A 26,551-nucleotide genomic window follows, 5' to 3' on the forward strand; every position below is an offset into this window, starting at 1 on the left:
CTAGGATTTCCCACGGGGGTGATAGGAAAGGAGGTGAGGCTGCAGCTGCCGGTGAGGCCACTAGAGGGAGCCAGAGGCCGCCTGAAACCCCGCACAGGCCGTCCTGTAGGGGTGCGGCTTCTGACCCACCCACGGGGGCAGACACCCAGCTCTGAGCCCCCAGCTCTGAGCCCAGGAGTCGGCCCAGGGAGTTCTACGGAGTCTGAGCCCAAGAATCTGGGCTGGGAATTCCGTTTGTTGTTTTAATAGAGGGCGGATTACCTCTGTTGCAAAAATCATCGGGAAGATCATTAAGCATGCAGAGCGCTGAACCCTCTCACATTCTAAGAAATGCAAATTAAACAAGAGCTTTTTCACTTATGATTATCAACAAAGACTTTTTTTTTTTTAAGTGATGCCAGTTGTGACTGCAGCCATGACATATTTCTGTGAGCTACTGGTGAGAGTGTAAAATGATAAACTCTCTTTGGAAAGGAAACTTTAAAATGTTTATCTTTGATTCAGTGGGGCAGTCTGGTTCTTAGCTTAGGGAAAGAATCTGACCTGTGAATAAATATTTACTTCGATCTAAATTGCTAGCCTTAGAGAAGGACTACATAAAACAGGGCACATCTAAATGTGAAAACATTATGTAGCCATTTAAAATACCATTCGGTTAAGTGTTTTAGTGACACTGGAAAATGCTTACACTATAGAAAGATACTCAGATACATTAGTAAGTGAAAAAAGCAAGCTGACAACTGTATTTATAGCACAACCCCAGTTCAGCAACTTCACACACACACACACACACACACACACACACAAACACTGATATGCAAAAGAAAAACCTGGAAGATTGCACACTAAAACTAGTAGCGGTTACTACCGGTAGCTAGCGTTACAGAGAAATTTCACTTTCAATTTTATAAATTAAAAAAAAAAAGACTTATTACTATTATACAGCACTGGGAGGCTGTATTGTAGGAAAGTTTCACTTACCGCTTTATACATTTCAATATTTGAAACCTTTTTTAGTATCAGGTACACAGGTAGACAAAATGAGAAATTTTACTTTTTGTTTCATAATTTCTATATTAAAATTTCCTAGAATTATGTATTGATAACCCCAAACACTTTTTAACTTAAAAAAACACCCTTATGTAATAATCCTATACTAATAAAAGAGAAAAATGGTAATTGGCGTACAACCGATACCTTTTTCATTGGCTAATCAGCGAGATATGCAAATTAACTGTCAGCCAAGATGGCGGCTGGCAGCCAGGCAGCTGAGAATAGGAGGCTTGGTTGCCCCAGCGATGGAGAAAGTCAAGGATCCCTGCAGCTGCGGGGCTCTGAGCTCCTGAAGCAACAACTCCAAAAGATACGATGTTTCAATTATAGAAGCTAAGAGATGGCGGTTAATTTGCATACTCAGGCTCCAAGCAGAGCGAAGCCAAACAGCCCTGAAGCAGCAGGGCAGAGAGGCCTCAGGGCCTGGGATCAGCGGAGCCAAGAGGCCTCCCAGCCCAGGTGATCAGCGGAGTCCAGAGGCCTCCCGGCCCCGTGATCAGCGGAGTCGGAGGCCCCGCGATCAGCAGAGCAGAGAGGCCTCCCGCCCCGGTGATCAGCGGAGCCGAGAGGCCTCCGGGCCAGGGATCAGGGGAGCCGAGAGGCGTCCTGGCCCTGGGATCAGCGGAGCAGGGAGGCTTCCCCGCACCGGGATCAGTGTGACAGGGTGCGGAGCTCCAACCCTCTGATCGGCCCTGCTCTGTGCATGACAGGAGTGGCGCTGCAACCTCCCTATGGACCCTGCCTTGAGTGTGCCTGGGGGTGGTGCCCCAACCCCCCAATCAGCCCTACCCTGAGCATGACTGAGGGTGGCATCGCAACCTCCCAATCCGCCCTGCTCTGTGCATGACAGGAGGCGGGGCCCCAACTCCCCAATGGGCCCTGCTCTGAGCCCGACCAGGGGTTACACCTAGGATTAGGCCTGTCCTCTGCCACCCGGGAGCAGGCCTAAGCCAGCAGGTCGTTATCTCCCGAAGGGTCCCAGGCTGCAAGAGGGCACAGGCCAGGCTGAGGGACCTCCTCTCCCAACTGCGAGTGCACAAATTTTTGTGCACCGGGCCTCTAGTATGAAAAATAAAAAAAGATGTAAAGATTGTGCATTTCAACTACGTAAAGAAGAAATTCGAAGAAAAAAGACGAGAAAGGAACCTGCCCAGAGGACGGTGCCTGTGTTTGGACATAACGGTGTCTGCATCCCAGGGGGCGCGGCAGGGGCTGCGGGCTGTTCATGCTTTGTTTGCTGCTTTATACTTTCCTTCACCTCCCCAAACTTTAAAAACAAGCAGGCATTACTCTGTTCATTTAAAAAACTGCCAGTGCCCAGGGCTGAGAAGTCCTAGGTCCAGAGGCCAGGGAAGGGGCTTAGCAGCTGCTCCTGCGTTTCCTTTATTTAAAAAAAAAAAAAAAAAAAAAAAAAAGAGGCCTGGCCAGTGTTGCTCAGTGGTTGAGCGTCAACCTACGAACAAGGAGATCACGGTTCAATTGGGGCGTACGCCTGGGTTTTGGGCTCGATCCCCAGTGTGGGGCATGCAGGAGGCAGCCGACCAATAATTATCTCTCATCATTAATGTCTCTCTCTCTCCCCCTTCCTCTCTGAAATCAATAAAAATTTAGTATTTTAAAAATAATTGAGGCCTGGCCGGCGTGGCTCAGTAGTGGTTGAGCATCAACCTATGAACCAGGACATTATATACAGTTTGATTCCCGATCAAGACACATGCCTGGGTTGCGGGCTCACTCCCCAGTAGGGGGCGTGCAAGAGGCCACCAATCAGTGGTTCTCTTGTTTCTTTCTCTCTCTCCCTCCCTCTTCCTTTCGGAAGTCAATAAAAATACATTTTTTAAAAATTGAGGACTCCCCCACAGACCTGAGAGGAGTGGACCTGGATCTGCTCCAGTTTCTACTTCAGTTTTAAAAAACCATCTAAGTTTTGACACTGAGTCCCACATAGAAGTTTTTTAGTTCGTCTTTGGTCAGTGGGAGAGAAAAGCTAACATCTGTTGATCACCTTCTGTGTTTCAGGCACGGCATTTAGAACATGCATATATTAAAAAAGCTTTTTAAATGTTTAAAAAACACTGTCACACGTCCCTGTATCATTAGCGCCCCTTTCTGTCCCTGTCCCTCCGTGTGCCTCTTACGATGTCCACACGTCTCTCCCTGTCACCTCCTCAGGGTTTCAGTGTGGAAAGGGCTCCCCAGAGAAGGAGGCGGAACTAAAACGCACCCCATGTCCATCTCTTGGAGCAGCACACGGAGGCGGGCACTGATTATTCTTGGGAATCCACTGGAAGCGACACTCCAGGATTGCGCCCATCTCTCTGGGTTCCCTTTCCTCTTCAGAGAAACATAACACTCATGAGTTCAACATTGTCATCTGCATTTGGTAAATTCTGAGGCTCAGAGAGGCGCCCGGTGGGTGAGCGGGCAGGACGGGAAGCCGGGTTTGTGTGACTCTGAGCGCATGTGGGTTGCACGGTGCCGTGAGCCCCCCTTGCTCAGTGTACACTTATGCGTGGAATCCAGTGTAGCTCCTCCTACCAGGGAATGGAGAAGGCAATGTCCACTTTGAAGCACTTTCTACTTACTGGGCACTTTCCCTGCATAGTGTCTCCATGATCCTGATAATCCCGTGAATGTCTCTTGCGATGGCCCACGTGTGGGTATAACTTGTTGGGACCACAGGCACGTTGAGGGGAAGAAAGCAGCAAGCAACCTCGTCCTGAGAAGCAGGGAGGAGGCAGAGGCACAGGAATCGCTCCAGATCTGGCCAGTGACACAGCCACCAACGAACCCGGAGATTCCTGGAATCACTGCCGCTGCCCTGGGCGCTCCAGGCAAGTGCAGAACCGCGCTCACCGACACACGAGCCAGAGCAGCCGGTCCCCACTAGGTGGCCCCAAAGCACAGCCAGGACCGGACCCTTTCTGGTCTAGCAATTGGGCACTGTCCAATGCGGCAGCCATGAGCCACCTGTGGCTAAATTTAAACTTTAATTAAAGTGAGATGTAATAAAATGTCAGCTTCTCAGTCGCCATAGCCACATTTCCAGTGCTCAACAGCCACACATGGCCACTGGCTGCCCCATGGGACCATGTGAGTCTAGAGTTCAGAAAAGCCGTCAAAGACCTGGAGGCCAAATGAAGGTAGAGAGGGGTGGACGGGGAGGCAGCTGCAGGGCCACGGACACATTCCCAGCCGGTGGCATCGGGTCCCTGGGATGCTCCCCACGGAGCATGTGCCTGGGCTCTGCTCTCTAGATTTCAGGGATCAGACTCTCTGCCAGGGGAGCCGGCGTCTGCATCATGACAGGCTCCTCGCGACTGTGACTGATGCACGGTAGAGGGTGAGGACCACGGATGCGGGGGGAAGAATGTATACTGCAGGCCACCGAGGACAGAGCTGGGACCCCAGTCCCCATGCACCAGCCGTGCGACCACTCTGGGACTCCACTTCCTCTTGGGTAAATGAGGGGGCCGTGAGAAGACACAGCAAAACTCCATGAACACTGATTCATATCACCACCAGCGTCAGAGGCATACAAGTGCCGATGGAGACCGGGATGCAAAAGAAATTGTTGGTGAGGAAACACAGGAGAGAGTGGAAGTGAGGAGGGGAGGGAAGGGAAAGGAGAAGGAAGAGGAAAGGGCCTGTATTAGTCAGGGTCTCCAGAGGAACAGAGCTAAGTGTGTGTGTGTGTGTGTGTGTGTGTGTGTGTGTGTGTAAACAGATTTATTATAAAAGCAATTGGCTCACACAATTATAGAGGCTGACAGGTCCCAAGGTCTGCAGTCGGCAAGCAGGAGGCCCATAAGAGCCGATGGCGTGGGTCTAGTCTGAAGGCAGGAAAAAGCTGATGTCCCAGCTTCAGTTTCCTCATTCGTGGGAGGGCCAGCCACGGTGTGGTATTCTGGCCTTCGGACGATTGGGTAAGGACCACCGTTTTGGAAGAGCAATCTGCTTTACTCGGTCTACCAACTGTCAATCTCCTCTAGAAACACCTTCACAGACAGACACGCCTAGAATAATGTTTGATCCAGCACGTGGGCTCCGCATGGCACATCAAGCTGACACATGAAATTAACCACCATAGGGGCCAGACTTGGGACAGAAACTGAAGATTCTAGAGGCAGGATTTAAGAGAGAAGAGGTGCTCTTAGCAAAACGAGAGAGCCAGGGACACCCAAGTGGTGTCTATGATACCTGAGTAAAGTTCAGACCTCCAGAAAAGACCTCCTCCCTAACCCCAGGATTCTGGCTCTGAGATGAGGCACCCAGAACAACATCTTCATGCCAATTAGGGTGTAGTGCCCCCTGGCATGTGGCACACTCTCCATTCTCCTCTGAGGGTTGGGGTGGCAGGTGACACATTGGGTACGACCAGGTCTCGGCCTTGGTCTGGGATTACTGCAGGAAAGGAAACCCAAAACCACACATGTGCTTGGAATGCAGGTGTGGCAATTCATGATGTAGGCCACACTGGAGTTACCTGCACACTACAGGTCAGCAACGCCGACTCCATTAATGTCACTGGCACGAAGCATCTGATGTTCTTCTACGTCAGGGACTGCGTGGCCTCTGGTTGCATCAACAAAGTCTGACCTAAGACACCAAGCCTGGCCCCAATTCCAGGGACCCAGCAGGCCTGGGTTTGCTAGGATGGACACGAGCCTCTGGCAGCACGCCAAGTGAAAGCCCACCCCCCCCCCCCCTCCGCTCTCTTCCGACCCGCACAGCCCTCAGCCCAGCTGTCTATTTTGGTCGTTTCCTGGTTTCTCCCTCGCCCACTGATTTCCTTTGGGATCTGCCCACTCTTCCTTGCTCACATTCTTGATCTTCAGCTTCCTCCTTAGACCCAGCTGACTCCCCCGGCTGGTGCAGAAATACTGACTAGGATGAGAAATACTGGGATGACTCAACGGCTCCGAAATTCAGGGGTCAAAGGCCTTAAGAAGGAAGAGAACCTCTGATCAAAGCCCTGGATCCATTTCTCTGCTCGGGGTGCAGCCCGCTATCGCTTCCTGTCTCCCCTCCTCCAGGTCCCAGGCGCAACCTGCACTCACAACCCAAGAGCATCCGAACACTCGGCCCTGTGGTCCCCCAGCCCCAAGGCAGCGGCTGGATCCGAGACGTCGTGGCAAGACCCCATGCCCGGGGCTGGCCCCCGACTTCAGCACACATTCTCTCGAAGCAAAGGGAACATTACAGTGGCTGACGGCAAGGGCTGCAGGCCCCCACGGACCTGGGCTTGAGTGCCGGCCACCGTACTTAACCGCCACGTAGCCAACCACAAGCAAACTGAACGCTCCAAGCCACTGCCTGCTCATCTGCAAAATGGGGGTGATGACAGTACCGAACGCACTGGATTGTTGGTTACAGGATTTGGGGAGCTACTGTGGGCGGAGGGCTCGGTGAGGGGTCAGGCTGACAATGAGCCAGAAAGCTCACCTACAAACTACATCAGGCCCTGGGATAATGTCGTTTTATTGTGACCCTGAAGAGGTGCCTGAGGAACGTAACTCTTGTTTATATCCATTAGCTTAAGATGACACCGACTTAGACCTCATTTTGCTTAAAGTCGCAATGACATTGAGTGAGGCCTGATTGTAGTTATAAGCACTGCGCTGACTGTTCCCAGCAGGCAGGCCTGCTGCGGCCTGAGGGTGACTTCCCTGATTCAGGCTTCACCGTTTCAGACTGTGAGCCTTTTCAGTCAACAATAAAGTCAACAGGATTTCAGGGGTGGCGTTTAGACTTAGGAAGCAGCTGACCAGAGCCCCCTGGACTGTACAGCTTACTGGGCAACGCGCCACCGGCCACTGGCTGAGTCACCAGAACCTCTGCTCCACACGCCGGGCCTATGTCTCCTTGTTTTATTGACCTGAAGGAAGAAAACGGCACTTTTTCAGGGTTCCCCTGACGCGGACAGCCTTTCCCCGGACTGGGTCTCAGTGTGTGAGATTTCACTGTAAAATCCATGCACGGTCCTTCACAGGTATGGATGCTTGGGTTTTGGAAGGTGGGATGGGCAATGGTCTTTATTCTTAATTTTTGTTGTTGTTTTTCCCCCCAAGGTGTGGCTGGCAGGTCACAGTGCGCCCCACCCCGGGATGTGAGCCTGGGTCACGGCAGTGAGAGCCACCAGGTCTGGCCTTGACTCGCACATCCCAGCACTGTCCCGCATGGGCCCCGCCCGGCCCTCGGTGGCCTTCCTCTGCGGCCAGGCCGGCACTGGGCACAAGTCCTGCCGGCATAATCCTCACCCCCAGGACCCGGGCGCCCCCTGTCCCGTGAGCCCCGGGGAGGTAAGCACACAGGATCCCTCATCCATTCCATCACCTGCCAGCTCAGGCCGCGGACACCAAGAGCCGCGGACACCAAGAGCCTGAGCCCCAGCATGGACCCAGCAGGGAACGCGCTCGGTGAGTCTTTACAAAGTGAACAAAATCTCACGAGCTGGACTCAGAGCCCTGCCTCCTTCGTCCCCCAGTCTGTTCTGCAAGGACCCAGCGAGAGCTCCACTTGACCCCAGCACACCGTTCTTTCTTCTCATTCCACCCGGGGCCACTGATGGGCACCAGCGTCCCCTCAGACGGGCCACTTGACGCACGGTGTCCAGACACAGGGTTTGTGGCCGCCAGCCAGGGCCATGCCCTCCCTCTGCACGGACCCTCCCTTCCGCTCCACAGTGTGCCAGCTGGGGACACGGCCACCTGGGTGGGCAGGGCCTGCGGGGGGAGAAGGGAAACCCGGGGCACACGTCTCCATGGCAACCAAACACACTGGCTGCTGGCGGAGCAAGGCAAGAAAGAAGGGGACTTGAAGAAACTACAGAAACGCCCACACATTGCACTTCTGGGAACGAACACCAAGGAAACGCTTCAGCAAGGGAAGGACGCATGCACCACGGCAGTCGGGGGCTGTGGGTGACGACCCACAGGCCGGAAGCGAGCTCCAAGCCACAACACCGGGGAACACCTCCCGGTTACTAGGCAACGGTGACAATGCTTACTATGAAGACTGCGGAGACGTGGAGGAACGTGCAACAAAATAGTAAACCAAAAAGGATATGACGCTTTAGATGCTACGATTACAATTCTAAACATTTTAGAGACTTGTGGGCAAATTTGTACACATTTGGACAAGTAGTCGAGGGGAAAACATACATCTGCAAGCCCCAGTTTCAGTAACATCACAGGTTTCAGCTTCTAAGATGTTCTTTGCAGCTGCCATGCTGTTGTCACAACCAAAAGTGAGCTTAACATTGTTGCTGCTTGTGAGCGGAGGGGAGCCAGGGCGCCCTAAGGAACCCGCACCCTCCACAGAGGAAAAGGCCCAGAGGAGACACCCTGGACCCTCCCAGCTCCCCTGGGGGTGGGAGGCTGTCGGAGCACCTCCCAGCTCCCCTGGGCCTGTCACTGAGACGAGACAGCTCTCATCTCTGATGAGGGCGGGGCTGCACCTGGGACTGGCTGCTCAGCGTCCCGCAACCGCCTGGCCATGTGTGTCCTTTTCGGTGTGTGGGACGAGGACCAGGCAGCTGGCACGTCTGGCACATCCTTCGTTTCGTTGTCTGCGAAAGTAACAAACTGCCTGAACCTAAAAGCGGCTCACTGTATCTTCGCCAGTCAGGTCAGTGGGGCCTAGGCCTTTCCTGGACGCATGTGTGAGCGGACAAGACCCAGCATTTTGTTAGTAAATTATCAATACAATCCAGGAAGCGAGTGTGCGTGCGTGCGTGCGTGCGTGTGTGTGTGTGTGTGCGCGCGCGCGCGTACCTACAGAAACACGCCTCTGTGGTGTTTTAGGCTAGATTGTTTTCATAAGTGAAACGGGAAACAGGAAAACACATGCACCCCAACAGAAAAAACCGGGATGTGCAAGGCTGAGCTGGATTCGGGAGCCTGGATTCTGGGCAGGCTCCACGCTAGGTCTCCAATCTTGAGCGACTTTCTCCCTATCTCTGGGCCCCCATTTCCTCTCCCCGACGAGGAGGGGTGGACCCCGGCTGGAACGTCCCCTCAACGCTGAGGTTCACAGACAGACCTGAGGCCCCGCGGAGCCAGGCCACGGGGCGCCCGGGCCTCCTGCTGCTGCAGCAGCTCCAGGGCAGCGGTAAGTCACCAAACAAAGGCAATTCCTTCGGGCGGCTGAGAGAGGCTGCTCAGGCACAGGCCTGGGTCTCCCCGGCTCCCTCCGCGTGGAGAGGCGGCGGTGTGTTCACACGCCCCAGGAGTGTGTGCAGGCCCCGTGCAAACGGGAATGCGGGACACCCTCTTTCTGACGGAGTCTCGTCCCTGTGCCTTCGGCAGCCCCGCTCTGGGGCCTGGACGGCTGGCACGGAGGCACGGAGTCACGGAGCGTGTGGTCACGGCATCCATGACAGCACCAACCAGAAAGCCGGGCACATCTCCCGGCTGGGGGAACAGGGAAGGCGCGTGGAAAAGGCAGCCCCTGAGCTGGGTCCTGAAGGCTGGTCAGAATCTGAATGTACAGAGCGAGTAGAGAGGGGAGATGCTAGGGAGCTGTGTGTTTAGGGACACGGATGTGGAGAGGAGGGCTGTTTGACTTGCTAAGTTAGTAGGAAGCGATGACAGAGACCAGACCACAAGGGCCTTGACGGCTGGACCAAGCCAACGCCCACACACGCCAGCTATCCACCTAAAGCCTGTGGGCTTGTCAGAATCTGAAGCGAGAGAAACCCAACCTTTGAGGAGCTGACAGCGAGTCATGCGGCCACAGGAGGAGCCAACTGACTCATTAGTATACTCCTCCCCAACAGCTTTCTTTTATTTATTTATTTTTAATATTATTTTTCTTGACTTCTGAGAGGAAGGGAGAGGGAGAGAGCGACAGAAACATCAATGTGAGAATCACTGATCAGCTGCCTCTTGCACGCCCCCTACTGGGGATCGAGCCCGCAAACCAGGCATGTGCCCTTGACAGGAATCGAACCCAGGACTCTTCAGTCTGCAGGCTGAGACAAACCAGCTAGGGCTTTCTTTTATTTTTAATCCTCACCTGAGGATATGTTTTTTGTTGATTTAAGAGAGAAAGGAAGGGAGAGAGAGAAAGAGAGAGAGAGAGAGAGAGAGAAACATCGATATCAGACAAACATAAATTGGTTGCCTCTGGTACATGCCCTGACCTGATTGGGGATCAAACCCACAACCTTTTGTTGTACAGGACGAGGCTCCAACCAACTGAGCCACCTGGCCAGGACTCCCCAGCAACTTTCTTAGTTCAAATGATGATTGCTTGAGAAGGAAAACAGCCTCTACTTAATATTTTCTTTTTCCCTGGAAAATACAGCAAATATTTAGAAACATTTTGGCACAACTCTTGTACAGATGGATAAAACAGAAACGTGTCAATGAGTGAGGGAATCAGTAAGATGCTATAACCGGGAGACTGTGGAGAACCACACGTACGCAGGACACCAGAAACGCCGAAGTGAGCGTGTGGGTCTCTTCCCTTTTGCGGCCACCGCAGAAGCGCCAGCGGTGCAATCCCTTTGTGATTTCTGACTGGAGCAAGAACCATAAAAGGCACTTCACTGCACCTTCCCACATTCGCAGGAAGACTGTGTGCTCTGCTCTTTCCAAAGAGCCGAGACAGAAGTGCAGTGTTGGATCCGTGCCCGTCCGAAAGGATGACGAAGCTCAGGTTGTTCGAGGACATTACTAAGGGCAGCAAATGGGCAAAGGAGCCCAGGTGGACAGGAAGAAGTATGTCATCACACTGGACGAGCGCAGTGGGAGAAAGCTAACGGTACAACTGCGCATGTGGGCATTCGCCCCAGCCAGGTGGTGATCACCAGACTAACACTGGACAAAGACCGCAAAAAGATCCTTGAATGTAAAGCCAAGTAGGAAAGGAAAAGGGAAAATTCAAGGAAGACACAATTGAGAAGATGCAGGAATAAAGTAATATTATATACAACTTTCATTAAAAACTTAAAATAAAGAGAGAGAAAAAAAGTAATGCTGAAATAAACTTGCTAAACAGACGCAAAACCAACAGCAGTTGACGCCACAGGGCCACGGTCAAGGGCACTCCACCGGACGAGTGCATGTCGCGACGGGAAACACGGGTGTCGCCAGCAGGACCAAGCAACCTGCAGCGTGTGACCTGGCTCAACGGCAAGGCCAGGCCCCGATAGCCTGGTGACCGACCACAGCATTTCCACTCAGGACACGAGGAGACTTCGGTCCATTTCCAAGCCTTCCACAGTTTTCCCTACAAAGGTGAGTACTGCCCTAGCTGGTTTGGCTCAGTGGATAGCGCGTCAACCTGGGGACTGAAGGGTCCCAGGTTCGATTATGGTCAAGGGCATGTACCTCAGTTGCGGGCACATCCCCGGTAGGGAGTGTGCAGGAGGCAGCCGATCGATGCTTCTCTCTCATCGATGTTTCTAACTCTCTATCCCTCTCCCTTCCTCTCTGTAAAAAAATCAATAAAATATATTTAAAAAAAAAAAAAAGGTGAGTCCTGATCAACGCACAAACTGTGCATCTCAGGCAGGAGTTTACGGGAGAGCGCAGTGGGGACTGGAGCGTGAGGTTTCCAGCATGACAAGCCTGACGTGGCGAGGCGGCGCTCCGAAGCCACTCAACGTCTCGCCAAAGTCCATCCCAGGCGAGGCCTGGTGCCCGGGGACCAGTCACCTGACCGTGATGGGCCCCGTGCTGGTGGCACAAAACCCTGCGCAGGAGGCGCCATCCTTCTGGTGGGCCCGTGAAGGGCCCAGGCCAGCGGCGTCTTCAGGGCGAAGGCTCTTCCCTCTCCTCCCTTTCGAGGTCCCCACGACCTCCCCCTCCCCCGCTGCGCCCCACACACACTCACTGCAGGCCGCACAGGTGAAGCAGGCGTCGTGGTACAGGTTCCCCATGGCCTGGCAGGCCTGGCCGGCCCCAAACACCCCTTTGCTGCATTTCACACAGGAACCTGCAAGGGCGAGAACACACCGGTGAGTCAGAGGGAAACAGTGTAAACTGAGTCAGACACAGCCAGTGAGCAAAGCCAGATGCTCCTCCCCATAAGCAGCACGTCGCCCACCCCATGGGTCGCTCCTTTGCAATGTTTTCCTCTCTCTCTCGCTCTCTCTCTCTCTCTCTCTCTCTTGTCCTGCATCAGCCTTTCAAGGGTCAGTGCTCCCACCACAGGGAACGGCCACCAGGCTGGGCTTCAGGCCCCACCCACTGCCCTCCGCTCTGCCACGGCTCCACGTTGTCCGCTACTTCCTGCCGGAGCCCCAGCGTCTCCCACCGTCTCTAGCACAGAGTCCAAAACCCCGCACTGTCATGAACACACGCAGAGCGCACGGATGGCAACATCTCAGCTCAATGGTTTCCTTTCAATCTCAGTGGGAACCACGGACTACCATCTACTCTCCTCACTTCTTACAGAAGTGTCCGGCCCGCACCTCCCCAACCTGCCCCCACCCCCCTGTGCTGGGTCTCAGCTCTTAGCCTTGCTTCTGGGCTCCCCTGCCTGGCACCCTGCGCCCACCCTCCATCCCTCCAAGTCCTTCCTCCGGCTCTCTGGCTCTGAGGCGACACGGCGGACCTGTAGTCACAGAGCCGCTCCAACCTGGAACTGTCCACCCACTCACCTCCCACGTGGCCTGAGTTAAGCTCTGAGGTCTCTGAGCATCAGTTCTTAGTTGGAAAGAAGAGGTTCCTCCACCTGCCCTGCACGTTTGCAGGAGCAGCAGCGAAGGCTGCCTGGCAACCAAGGGCGCTGCAGAGTCACCTGCCCTGACTACCGCAAGCCAGGAAACACCCGGCCCGGGATGTAATGCCACAATCTACCATCGCCCATACATCGGGGCGAGGAGGCCCCTTTCAGGGTCACCGTGAGAGACACGAGTGCTTCCCGCAGGGCCCCTCATTTGGTGGATGCTCGGGAAACAGGCACATAGATAAAAAGGGTGGTGCTAACGTCACTGAACTCAGCAAGGAGTTGCTTCAGCTTGAAGGAAGCTCTCCGAGACCTCCCAGGCCCCAGGGCCTCCCCTTGTCCGTCTGTCTGGACTAACCCGAAGCCGCACCACCACAGCCAGGCTCTGGGCTGGTCCCCAGAAAGCAGGCCCTGGAGCCCCTCTTCCAAAGGACTCTCCCCCCAGGCAAGCAAAAAGCTTCGCCGATTACATACAGAATGCAGGACGCGAGCGTGCGTGCACGCACACACACACGCGCGCACACACACACGCACACACATTTCTTTTTTCCAGGGAAATATACCAAAACGTAAAGAGGTGTTTCTTCAGGTTGCAAATTTATGACTGCTTTTACTTCTTTGCAGTGTCTGTATTTAAGAAATAATTCTTGTAAGGGCAGGTAAAAAAAAAAAAAAAAGGTGTAGTCTCAAAAAAGGTTTGAATATGTCTAAGTAGATGGTGTGATGTTAAGCTGTTGAAAAATCAGTTCTGTGTACACACATCTATGCGTCCAGCAGGCGACCGGCTCTCGCGCTCGGTCAGCAGGGGCTCGGGCGTCCTGCTCTAACTCTGGTTCTGATCTGCCGGGCTGTCCCCGGGCTGCCAATCCCCAGCCTTCTGCCTACAGCGCTGAAAGCCCTGTGTGTCACAGTTCCTGTCACCCCAAGATGATGAGCTAACGGTACCACCTTCAGAAATGCACTCGCACCAACCCAACAGGTCCACAGAGAACACGCCAAGCCCAGGACCCTCGCGCTGCGGCCAGCTCCCTGAGAAAGCGCACGCGGCCGCCTGACGGTCCATCCGGCCGATGGAATATTATTCAGCACTAAAAAGAAATGAGCTTCCTTGTCGGCCAAGGAAACTGGCTCTGGGGGGAGTTCGTTTATTGAAAACTCCAGAGAAGACAACTTGTAGTTCAGTTTTAACATTATGAAAATTTTCAAACGAGCAGAAATGTTGAAAGAATCATCCAGGAACACCCTCCCCACGTCCGCCCACCACCCCAATTCTATGACTATTAACATCCATCAACCCAACTATCCATCTTATTCTTTGTTGTGGTGGTTAATCCTCACCCAAGGATATTTTTTTCTGTTGATTTTTAGAGAGAGTGGAGGGGAGGGGGAGAGACAGAGAGAGAAACATCGATGTGAGAGAGACACATCAATTGGTTGCCTCCCGCACATGCCCCGACCAAGGCCGGGGATCAAGCCTGCAACCGAGGTAGGTGCCCTTGACTGGAATCGAACCTGGGACGCTTCAGTCCGCAGGCTGATGCTGTGTGCACCTAGCCAAACCGGCCAGGGCCCATTTATTTTTGATGCATTTCAAAGTAAGTTGCAAACAGACGTCCATCTCGCCTTGAACTCTTCCCCCTGCAAATCATTCCCTAGAGTTCATTATTTCCAAGCAACAAAGGCTGGCTCATCAACAGCAACCGAAGCTTGCTCCGAGCAGACGGGATGGTGCCTCCAAACGTGAAGACAGCTGCTCACCAACTCGAAGGAAACCGCCCCCAGGGGCAACACCACGTCTTCCCAGCTGAACCTACTGTAGAAATGTTACTGCAAAGGGCAGAGGAGCCCTTCCACGGACCACGGGTGAGCCCAGGAAGAGGACCGGCCTTCAAGACCCCATGCCCGGGAGGAAAGCATGAGCACCAAGCGCCTGAGTGGGTGGGATGCTGTCCACTCACAGTGAAGACGTGAGCTCATGTGGTTTGGGGAGTAAGAGCGGGGCGGCTGTCCCACTCCCGCTCGCAAAGCGCATGGCAGAATGGACAGCGCCTTCAAGTGGACTCAGACACCCGCCAGGCCCCGGGCTTCCTGCTAAGTTATCTCCCCACGTCAGGCCTTCCTCCCCTCCTGGCAGCCAGCCCGCGACGCGGTCTTCTGGCTTCCTCCCGATCTGAGGGCTGAGACCTACTGCTTCAACCCGGCCCCGCCCCCACTCGCTCTGATCCCCGGACGAGTCCTCCTCCGCCGTCCTGGGGGCTGGCTGACATCCTCTCACCACGCTGACCGCTGACCGTCTCCCACAGACACAAAGCAAGGAAGGGCCGCCCGTCACAGAGTCAGGAAGGTCCCCCAGGGAGCCACGTAGGTGGGGAGCCATGTCATCCCTGTGGCCTGTGGTAAATGGACAGAAAAGCACCACGTGGGCAGGAAATACATTTATTCCTCCTCTGGTAGTAAAAGCAACCAAAGCCAATCACGTTTTAGGAAATAAGTGCGTCTGCCAGGCCCGGGCTGGGTCTTCTTCCAGGGAAGGAGCCGGCACCCCTTTCTGCAGCCCGCGCCCCAGAAGGACAGACGCTGTAACGTGCTGAAGGCCGCACGATGGCAGGTTTGAGAGACCGAACCAGAGCCCTGCCTCAAAGGCCCTGTTAGCCCCATCTGGCTGGCAGATGTGTCTATTCCAGCCACATGCAAGGGCCCCCCCGAAAATCAGGGGGCTCCTTCCTCACCCTCTATGTCACCTGCCCTGAAAATCCTCTGTGCTCCGCCTCCTCGCCCCTCCCTCTCCTCTAACATCTGGCACCACCGATCTTACTGTCTCCATAGTTTTGCCTTTTCCAGAATGCCACGCAGCTGGAACCATACAGTGTATGTGGCCTTTTCAGACTTGGCTTCTCTCAGTCGTGTACATTTAAGGTTCCTCCATGTCTTTTTAAAAAATATATATTTGTATTGATTTCAGAGAGAAAGGTAGAGGGAGAGAGAGAGAAACATCAATGATGAGAATCACTGATCGGCTGCCTCCTGCACACCCCCTACTGGGGATCAAACCCACAACTCAGGCATGTGCCCTGACTGGGAATCGAACCGTGACCTCCTGGTTCATAGGTTGACGCTCAACCACTGAGCCACACCCGCCGGGCCTAGGTCCCTCCATGTCTTTCCATGGCTTGATAGCTCATTTCTTGTTAGTGCTGAATAATATTCCATCGGCCGGATGGACCGCACTTTGCTGATCCGGTCGCCTATGAAGATGATGACATCTTGGTTGCTCCCCGGTTTGGGCAATAGTGACTGCAGCTGCTGTAGACATTGACGGGTGGGTTTTTGTGTGGACACAGGTTTTCAGTTCCTTTGGGTAAATACCAAGGAGCAAGACTGCGGGACTGGATGGTAAGCACATGTTTAGTTTTATAAGAAACTGCCACAGGGTCTCGCAAAGTGGCTGTATGGGATTCTTTTAAAATCAGAATATTCCCACGGGAAGGGCAAGGACGAGGGGCCTGTTTTAAGGGATGCCCAACAGGAGGCGAGAGCCCCAGCGATGCTTCGAGCACTTGGCCCACCTCTCTTGTGGTTTGTGGCTTTCTGCCAGGTAATGCTAGGATTACACGTCTCCTCCCCTCTATCAGAAAATAAGCTTGCCGAGGGCCGGGCCTACTATACACTGTGTCCCCTAGCGCACAGTAGGTACCAAGTAGCACGGAACGCACTCAGAGCCAGAGCTGGGGGAGGGAGGCGGTCTAGCTTCAGGGAAAGGTAAGAGAAGACGCAGAGAAGGCCAGAGGCACGTGTGCCACTGTGGGATGATTCATGTGACGGCGATGAGCCAGCTGGGAGGAGGGGCTGGGGGCACAGAAACTCCAGAGGGGCCCCTGGGACACGGGAGGGGCTGGGAAGCGACCCTCTGAGCCAGGGAGGGAGGGAGGTGCCCGAGAGGGGAACAGAGAGACACTGCACATCTCGGGCAGCAGGCAGGGCTGGCAGAGAGTCCAGGGCTGTCACCAACCCACATGGCCCAGGCCTGTGTGCTGCATTTGGGCGAGTCAGGGCCTGGGCAGCCGTCCGGAGCCTTACACACAGACTTCCATGGGACAGAGAAGGAAAAACAGCACCGATGACAAACGCTACTAACACTATGACTTACTGTAATGCAATGTCCTCTAGGAGCCGGAGCACCATAACAGGCCTTCCTAAAGCTTCCCCACTCACCAGAAGTAAACAGGACGTTTCACTCCTGAGGGAACGTGACATTTTATTATTAATGTTGTCATCGCCACCCTGGTTATTGTTTCGGCTCCACATTATCGGCATCGTTGAGATACGAGCCAGGCTGGCCCGACTCTGCACGGCAGGGGTTGCTGTCAAACTGCTTAAAGGGGGAGAAACTTTTCTCAAAACAAGTATCAGTGGAACCTCAACTATAGACAACAGGCCAAAGGGAAGCCACCCTATGATTTGGGTGGGACAGAGACCGCTCTGCCTCCCGTAATGTCGGGTCCCCGACTGAGGTTCCAGGAAGATTATTTGAGGACCAATGACAGCGAAACTGATCGAATGCAGACTCCACCCAGCCGGCCCTCCCTGGGAAATAAGTTATCCCAAGTTGGTATGAAATTGTCTCCCGCACACCGGGCCAGAGCTAAACGCGGGTTTAGGGCCGTGGCACCTTCCCCGCTCCTTGCAGAGGCGGGATTTACACACAAGGCGCCAGCAACGCAGCCTCCTGCCTTCGACAGCGTGAGACCCTGCAGCCCTCCTCCCTCTGAACAGACAGCCAACCTGGGGGATGCCGAGTCAGTATCTTCTGTTGTCCCCATAAGGACTGAAATACACAAGCTCCCTCCGACTAGGCAGTAGGTGTGGTCTGCACCCCAGCTCTCATCTGGGCCCCTCCAGCCACTGCTCCTCTCTCAGGGAGGAAGGTGGCTCCGGAAGCTGCCCACCCTTCACTGGACATGCAGGGGCAGCCTCTCTAGCTGGGCTGGCCGGATGCTGCACAGCCTGGGGATCACACAGCCATCACCCACCTACTGTGCTGACAGGGGTTTGTGGAAAGGGCCAGGGCATCCAGTCGGCGTTTGGGGGCGGGCTGGGAGGGAGCAGGCCTGCCTGGAACACACCTGAACGAATGAGTCCAGACACGAGTTCAGTGAGGCTTTTTCTCAGCTGTGGCCCTGGGCAACTCTGGGATCAGCGGGTTCTGGAAGAGGTGCCAGGAGTCTGGGGCAGAGCTGGACCAATGACCCCTCCCTCCCATGCAGGGGGCCGCTTCTAAGTCCGGCTGTAGGAATCCGTGGAGATGCCCACCTGGACCTCCAGGGATGGGTTTCCGTTTGGGGGCGGGGCCAAACCATCGCAGGAGATGCTAGGGTGCGGCCAAGGTTGAGAGCCATGGGTAACACCACACCCCACCTGGCGCCCGGGGCCTCCCTGCCTCTGCCCTCCCTGCCACGCACCCTGCAGTTCCCAAGTCAAGGGGAGAACTCTCGGCAAGCCACAAAGGAAGTACTTAAGGGCATTCTGTGCTCTGGGGCCATTGCGCCAGTCTGCTTTCTTCACTCTGAAATCTGCTCAAAACCAGCCATGGCTTCACTTCACTGCAGTGAGAGAGGAAGTTTCTATCACAATTTCCCTGTCACTGTGAGCTGAGCTGGCCTCGCGGCTGCCCAGCGCACTCCTCCTTCCCTGCCCTCCACTCTCCGAAGGAAGAAGAGACCCCGGGGTATCCCCGTGCGAGCCCCGTGCCCCTCCGACTCCTGCAGCCGCTGGGCCTGCAGCTTTGGGCTCCCCCTCTCTGTCCTTCCCTCACTCCGGCCTCTCCACGCAGAGGCCCGTTGGCTTTCTCAGCTCTAATCTGACACGGGAATGGCCCACCCGCATAGGAAGAGATGCGCCACCTTGCCAGGAGTCAGACACCAAGGTGGGAGGCCACCTGTCACTGACGCTGGCAAAGACGGAAAACAATCACAGCTGTCCCCGAGGGAAGAGAAAAGGGCGCTCGGAGCTCTGTTAGCAGAAGTATATATAAGTGGACCACTTTCTGGAAGGCAGTGTGGGACAACGTGCGAGAGCCTTAAAAACCTTCACGCCGCCTGGCTGGTGTGGCTCAGTGGTTAAGCATTGACCGATGAACCAGGAGGTAATGGTTCAATTCCCAGTCAGGGCACATGCCCGGGTTGTGGGTTCAATCCCCGGTGTGGGGCGGGCAGGAGGCAGCCGATCAACGATTCTCTCTCATCATTGATGTTTCTCTCTCTCTCTCTCTCTCCCTCTCTGAAATCAACAAGAATATAGTTTTTAAAAAAGCTTCACACCACTGGACACGGTGATTTAACAGCCCAGGCTGCAGCACTACAGGATTCTCGTCATTCCCCAAAGTCCCCTCCCATAAAGTCACCGCAGATACTGAGTTCACAGATACTGAACCGTGGATCTTAGAGGAAACACAAGGTTAGGTTCCCGCGAGCCTCTGGTCACGTTTTCACCAACCAATCAGTACCTAGCGTTGTTTCACCCGTGTTTCTGTTTAAAGACGCCTTACTTAGTAAATACTGTTGATTTATTAACACTGAGCTCACACCAACAGTACTTGTGACTCACGCCTCAATGAAGCTTATGTAACACACGTTTTCTCCGTTAGGACACGTCAGAGCCCTCTCACGTTCAGGCATACGGGCAGCACTTCAGCGCTGCTCTTGGGTCACAACAAAGAGCACAAAAATGCAAAAAAGAGTGCCACTGCACAGACCACACACGGGACACTGGTTCACCGTCCAGGCCTCAACCGGAACGTCTGCGGGCAGCCCAACTTTCTCACTGCCCTGGGCATGTCCCCAAACGACCGCCAAAGAGCTGACTATTGACTTGCGGGTTACAAATACACGGTAGCCAGCAGGCAAATTCGCAAAACACGTCCTGAGTAATAAGGGCCGACTGCATACGAATGCTGTGGGAATCCACTTATATCACCTTTTAGGACAGGCAAATGGATAAAGGATGGAAAAGTCAGAACGGTGGTTGCCTGGGGGAGGGAAATGGCTGGGAAGAGGCGTGAGGGAGCTTTCTGGGGTTGGAAGTTCATATATACAATATATATATATATATATATATATATATATATATATAAATTAAAATATGTTTTTATCGAATTTTTCAGAGAGAAAAGGAGAAGGATAGAGAGGTTGAAACATTAATGAGAAACAAAATCGATCGGCTGCCTCCCGCACGCCCCCCACTGGGGATCAAGTCCAAAAGCCAGACGTGCCCTGACCAAGAAGTGAACTGTGGCCTCCTGGTTCCTGGGCCAACACTCTAACCACTGAGCCACAGTGGCGGGGCGGAACTTGCTATATTTTGATAGGAGTGTGGGCTACACGGGTGCATGCATTTGCCCAAACTCCAGGAACTAAACATTTCACTGTATGTAAATGTACGTTTTTTAAAAACGCGGCCACAAATTCTTTGACACTCCTTCCCTTGAGAGGTGGGGGAGGGGCTGGGATGGTCAGCAGAGGCCTGGCGTGTCCAGTGCGGAGGTGAGATGCCCGCAGCGCAGAGCCGGGCCCATTCTCCCGCCTCATCCTGTGCTCCCTTGGCTCTCTGTCTGGCTCTACACTGGGGCGGAGCTGCCTCTCCCCACAGCCCATGCCCGCTGTCAGGCCTGGGTAACCTGGAGAGGTGGCAGGCACAGGTAGGGCACGGGCAGAGGGGGGGCTGACGGCTCTAAAACTGACCTCCACGGCGCACCGACAAATGGCCTCTGTGTAAGCCAGCCACCTGAGCGACCAGCCTCAGCTGCGTCGTCAGAACAGGCCCCGGACAATGGGGTCTTTGGAAGCTGCCGGGAAAGCCGCCCTGACTGGGTCACCCGCGCCTGCGCCCGCACCCAGGCAAGACCTCCAGGGCTGGCGGAAGGCGCAGGGTGTGGGCAGCCTGTCAGCTAGGGCCCCAGAGGAGCCGGATCCCAAAGGGCCCTCCCTCCCACCTGACAGGAAACAGCAGTTTTCACTTCTCTAACTGCAGCAGGAGGGCGGGGCGGGGGCGGGGGGGGGGGGTACAGTCTCTGGATGCACTGCCTCTACTCGCTGCACAGAGTGTTTTTAAGTTCTGGAAAGTTGGCTCAGCTGCATGACCACCTGCTGGGTCATGCCCCGTGCAGACACCAGCTCAGGGCCGCAGGGTGTCTTCTTCGTCCGTCAGAGCTCACGTGAGCCTCAGTGAGCTCAGGGGGGGTGGGGGGGGGGGGAGGTGGCAATCATGAAATCTGTCTCCCTGGACAAATAACAATGGATTTGGCCCGGCCGTCGTGGCTCAGTGGTTGAACATCAACCTATGAACCAGGGAGGTTACAGTTTGATTCCCGGTCAGGGCACATGCCCGGGTTGCAGGCTCGATCCCCAGTAGGGGACGTGCAGGAGGCAGCCGATCCATGACTCTCTTTCATCATGGATGTTTCTATCTCTTTCTCCCTTCCTCTCTCTGAAATAAAAACATATTTTTAAAAAGAAAAAAATAAGCATTTGTGGATTTGAATGAATCAGTTGGGGTTGGCTCTCAGATGGGACAAGGTGAAGACACTTTGATATTTGGAGAAAATAATCATTGTAAGTGCATTGTAAGTGCTCGCCCGGTAAGCAGTCCCCATGCGCCACACCCAGTTCCAAATGCTTCACACAGCACAGCCCCATCCAGCGGGAACACACTGCAGGCCACCTGTGGTTTTACATTTCCAAGTAGCCACGCTTAAAAAGTAAAAGCAGGTGAAGCCAATTTTAAAATACATTCACTTAGCCCAATATAGCCAAAGCATTCTCATTTGAACACAAAGTCAATATAAAAATATTGACGTGCTGTTTACATTCCCCACACACACCAAGTCCTCACAATCCAGGTCTATTTCACACGGAGAGCACAGCTCAATTTGGACTGGGCAGCTTTTTCTATTTTTATTTTTTAAACCCTCACCCGAGGATATTTTTTCCATTGATTTTTTTTAGAGAGTGTGGAAGGGAGGCAGGGGAGGAGGGGCCCTGGAGACACAACAGTGAACAGGACAGATGCCTCCCTGTCATGGAGCGCACCTTCCAGCAGGGGGAGCTAGGCAGTAAGGCTCTGTGTACAAAGGGAGCCCCACTAATCTTGACTCAGTCCCCTGTATACAGTAGGTGCTCCATAAAGGCTGTTGAGGGCACTGGTGATTGGGCTTGGAACTGGATGTGGTGGTGGACAGAGGTGGGTGAAAGGTCTGGGGAAGGGCAGGGGCGGGAAGGTGAGAGCCATGGGGACGCAGCAGGAGTCAGTGACGCGCTGGGTTCACCCCCACACCCCCAGCAGCAGAGCTGCGCCCGGCCAGGCAAGACAGAAACACCAGGCTCACGCAGGTTACATGCCGGCGACTACAATTCCCTTCTCCTCAAAGTGTGGGCAGGTCCCCAGGCGCACAGGGAACAGGACTTCTCCTCCTGCACGATCTTTGAGGTCCAGCACCTCCATGTTCGGCTTCCACTGGCCCACCTACCATAGCCACGTCACCCCCGTCCTCGCCCAATAAGGTCGTCTTCATCTGTGACACATCAGGGTCCGACTGAGGTCAGCCCAGGGCGTCAGAGCTACCGCTGAGCACGCCGCGGAGATATTACGTATGGCATTCGCTGTGTCTCGGCCCACTACAATGTACTGCTAAGCCAACACTTCCAATTTTTATTCTGATTGCATAACATTATCAATACATATCGTGATTCATTCATTCAACAAACACTTTGAGTCACTTCTATAGACCAGACCTTGCGTCTTGGATTTGGATCTTATCACTAATTCAGTGTTTAGTTTTATTGCCTCATTTTCCTTATTTCTTAAGAGCTTCTTTATCAGAGAGCTTAAATTTCCCCCCCAAAGGAATGTCGTTTTGATTCCATGAGCCAGGCCAACGATGAGCAAGCGTTATTGGTGGGAGAAGGGCGCTTCTGAGTCACCCTGGCTGGGACACGATGATCTTAGGGAGGGACCTGTGGACCAAATAAAAAAAGTGCCTGCCATTGCCAGCCACTCGCCTGCGGCCCAGGGCGTGCCCACTGACACACGGGTTTTTCACACCCTCGCCACCCCAGGCTACTCCACTCTGTTGCTGGCTCCTCTTCCAAGTTCAACAACGGACACACACGCCCCACACAGTGTCTGAAGCAGGTCCCCAACACCATCACCCACAGCCCTCAGCCCCGCAGCATGGGAACGCAAACAGAATTATAACGCGCACAGGACGCCCACTCCCCATAAGGGGAGGAAGCGGAGGGCAGGAAAGGTGCCCTGGCTGGCACAGCTGCAGCTTGCTCCCCTGCTGCCCGCGAGGCCAAGGTGAAGACAGCTCCGTCAGCAAACGCCCTGGAGCCCGGCCATGGCCGCCGCCAGCTGGACCGCCCGAAATCCTTTCTTTCTAAATCCATTCCTACAGCATCATCAGGGAGCAATGCGAACTGAGGTGCATCGGGGGTGGGAAGGGAGGGGAGCAGAGCAGGCGACGTGTCAGCAGATGCAAAACCTCCACCTGGCCCTGGGCCAGTGCTCACCCTCATGTGAGCCAATAGGGTCACAATTGGGCTCCATCCACTGACAGGTAACGGTCAGCTCAGCAGACAGGAGGCTCCAGAGAACAAAGGAGCTTCGGGAGGCAAATGGCAAATCCGCTACTGTCTCGTCACGCTGAAATGACCGTCACGCGCTGTCCAGCCCAGAGCCTGCTGTGAGGGGCGTCCACCCCGACTCAGGGCCTGTACTATCACAGGGGCGCCGTGTCCTCTTGGTCCTCAAATTACCTGGGTCTCTGCACCCCCGGGATCAGCTGCAGGGAGACCCAGGCTAAACTCAAGTCCCCTTCTTTTGAATGACAGGCAGCATCATGGCAGGCTTCCAGAACGTTCTATATGTTTTTTGGGGAGGAAGATAGAGACCTCTGATATGCCCCCAACAGGGGAGTTAGCCGCCCTGGCCCTCCCCGGGGACACTCACAGAACAAGAAGGGAGAGGAAGGAACAGGGCCAAGACTAAACTCGTGGCTCTCAAAACTTAAAATAACCTGGCCACGGATCCTAAAAGCATTCGCTTTGGAACACTCGGGCCGAAAGTCTCCAGCCTTCCACACTGACCCTGAGACCTGTGTCCAGCTGGCGTCCCTGGGAGGGGACACATGAAATACAAAACCTGGAGCAGAGATAAATATTTGCTGCCAAGTGCTCCCCCCCCCCACCCCCCTATCTGTGACGCGCCTGGAGACTTCGAGGCCCGCCTTGCTTTAGGGTAAGGTTTCTGTCGGTTTGCCAGACGGCCTCCAAGCATCGTTCCATCCCAAGTTTGGGTTCATTGCCTTTGCACATAGCCCGGGGTTGATACCGACCCTTAGACCAAAGCATCAGAACTGTCCCCAAGAATCGCCTGGGCTGGCACCCCCCCATCCTTGCCCACAACACTTGGGGGAGTCACACAAGCACCCCGAGAGCATGCCCCTCGCCCTAACCCACACCCTTCAGAAGAGCATGAGAAGTCAGGGACCTGAGGGGCTGTGGGCAGTCAAGGCCACAGTGTAGCGCCTGTATGCACCCGACCTCCAGGGCTCCGTCACCCTGCAGAGAGGGCAGAGCTCCAAGCATGGGACCCGCTCCTCCAGCCAGCTTGGGCACCCCTCCAGGCCACGCCTTCCTTGTTGCTCCACAGAGAAAGGGGGAGGCTTCAGCCCTGACCCACTTGTGGCCGCAGACCCCCCTGAAGTTCCCTTGGCCAGGAAGCCGCTGTGCTCCCAGGAACTGAGGGGCAGCGGGCACAGTGGCCAAGACCTCAGACTCAGCAGCCACACTCAGCACAGCTCCTTACCAAATGCGTTTGCCCATCTATGAAATGGGGATAATGAAACAGGGTCATTGGGAGGATTAAACAAGCTAATGCACAGGAGATGATTTGCAAAGTGCCTGGCACAAGGCAACTGTTCAACAGATTTCAGCAAAACGATCTCAGAGCCAGCACCCCAGCGAAAAATCCCTTCTCCCTCCCCTTCACACCCTAACAGAAGCCCCCCATCCCTTCAACAGACATCCACTGAGGCCCCACCTTGTGGGGCCCCGACAGTGCCAGGCCCCAAGCCACTGCCCGTGTCCGATGGCCCAGACGGAGACCCAGCACTGCCGAGGACATTACAGGAGTCCACGGAGGGGGCCTGGGACACGCCAGCAAAAACAAGGTCACTGAGCCCCACGGCCGGTGCTCGCAGCTGCTCCCCCGCACTGAGGACCCCAAGTTCAACTAGAACGAGAGTCTCAAAAGGCCTCTGGGAAGGCGACCAGGCCACACAGTGGGCCCATGTTTGTTCCTTTCTCATCTCACTTTCATCAGACGCACTCTGCAGAGCAAACTGCCCTCTCGCTCAGAAAACGCTTCTACGCGGGCCAGAGGGCCAAGCAGCACAGCCCAGGTCGCAGCCCGCAACCCGCAGCCCGCAGCCCTCAACCTACCAGATCCCACACCCCGCCAGGCTCTGGCTGTGGCTCTGCACCGGGAACTTTCTGCAGAAATCTCACACTGACGGTTCTGAGGACAGCAGGCATGCCAGTGACTCATGCTTCTTGTTTTAAGCGTAACTGTATGTATTCCCAGACTATCTGCAGTGCAAGTGATTACCACTTACAATTGAAAGTGTTACTGCAACTGAAAACATTTTTAAAAAGTGATTTTTGATTCTGTAGAGGCCGGGGGGGGGGGGGGGGGGTAGTTCCGTGCAGCTCCCAGCTCCCGCCATGGCCGGCAAGGCTGCCACCCGGCTCCTGCTCCCCGGGTCAGCTGAAAACCAGGCACTCAACTGGCCAGAAGCGGCCAGCCCAGCGCAGAGAAAGCAGCTTGCCCAGTGCCACACCTGGGCTGTTGGTGGGCCGGGCCCGGAACACCTGATTCCTCACCCTCCAGTGCCTGCCCCGCTCCCACAGTTCGTCTCCTGTGCAGGAGCCCTAAGTAAACACGTGCGAAGAAATACAACTGAGAAACAAACCTCTGGCGAGAATGGCCTTGCCTGAGGTCAGTTTCAGCTCTGGATTGCTAAGGAGAGCAGGAGAAACAGATGGGAACACAAGATTCTTTCCTGGTCCCGCAGGAGCGCGGCAGGAACACCATCCCGAGAGGGAGGACCTCAGGGAAATGCCGACGGGACCAGGCAGCCACCGTGGGAAACCGATGTCAGGACCTGCAGCCGGAGACCGCGGCCCCCAGGGGACCGCAGGGGCGGGAGCACCGTGCTGGCCAGAGGACGTTGGCTGGGGAAGGTCAAGGGCAAGAACCCCGTGGTGGGAGGGAACACAAGGTCAGGGGTCGGCGGGTGTGACGGGAGCCGAGAGCAATGGGCCGGGGCACAGCCACGGCAGCAGAACCACGGTGTCACCGCCGAGTGCAATGGCCTGGGCCTGACCTCTCGCGCCCTTCCCGGCAGCACTGGGGCTGAGAGCGCGGGGCCTGACCGAGCCCCTTGCGGACACTGCGAACAGATGAGCCCTCCTGGACGAGATGCGGGCGGTGACCATCCTCGCCCTGGAACCTCTGAAAAGCGATCCCACGGACAGAGATGGCAGAAAGGGATGGGGCGAAAGGACGATGGGAATTCCATTCCTTCGGAGAACACAGGGGATCAGTGTCCGAGCCCTGACCACTGACCACACAGGAGCAGCCGCAGGGCAGAGCGAGCTGGACAGCGCAGTGGGCGGCGACGGAGCTGGCCGCGCCGGCGTCCCAGGTTCCTTGCTATCCACACAGCCCATCTGCACTCTGACCCCCACGCACTGCCCATTCA

General features: G+C 55.0%; 1 protein-coding gene across 3 annotated transcripts in view; it reads right to left on the bottom strand.

The window, feature by feature from the left end:
• LIMD1 (LIM domain containing 1) overlaps positions 1-26,551 on the bottom strand; it is a 46,197-nt gene that overhangs the window by 12,788 nt on the left and 6,858 nt on the right. For 2 of the 3 annotated variants that reach the window (XM_059664326.1, XM_059664328.1), the window contains one exon: positions 11,896-11,997. The exons of the other annotated variant lie outside the window; for it this stretch is intronic. In XM_059664326.1, the coding sequence (XP_059520309.1) occupies positions 11,896-11,997 (102 nt within the window). The remainder of the gene's footprint in view (positions 1-11,895; positions 11,998-26,551) is intronic. 3 annotated transcript variants of the gene reach the window in all.

Source organism: Myotis daubentonii, chromosome 14, assembly GCF_963259705.1.
Source record: "Myotis daubentonii chromosome 14, mMyoDau2.1, whole genome shotgun sequence".
Taxonomy (NCBI): Eukaryota; Metazoa; Chordata; class Mammalia; order Chiroptera; family Vespertilionidae; genus Myotis; species Myotis daubentonii.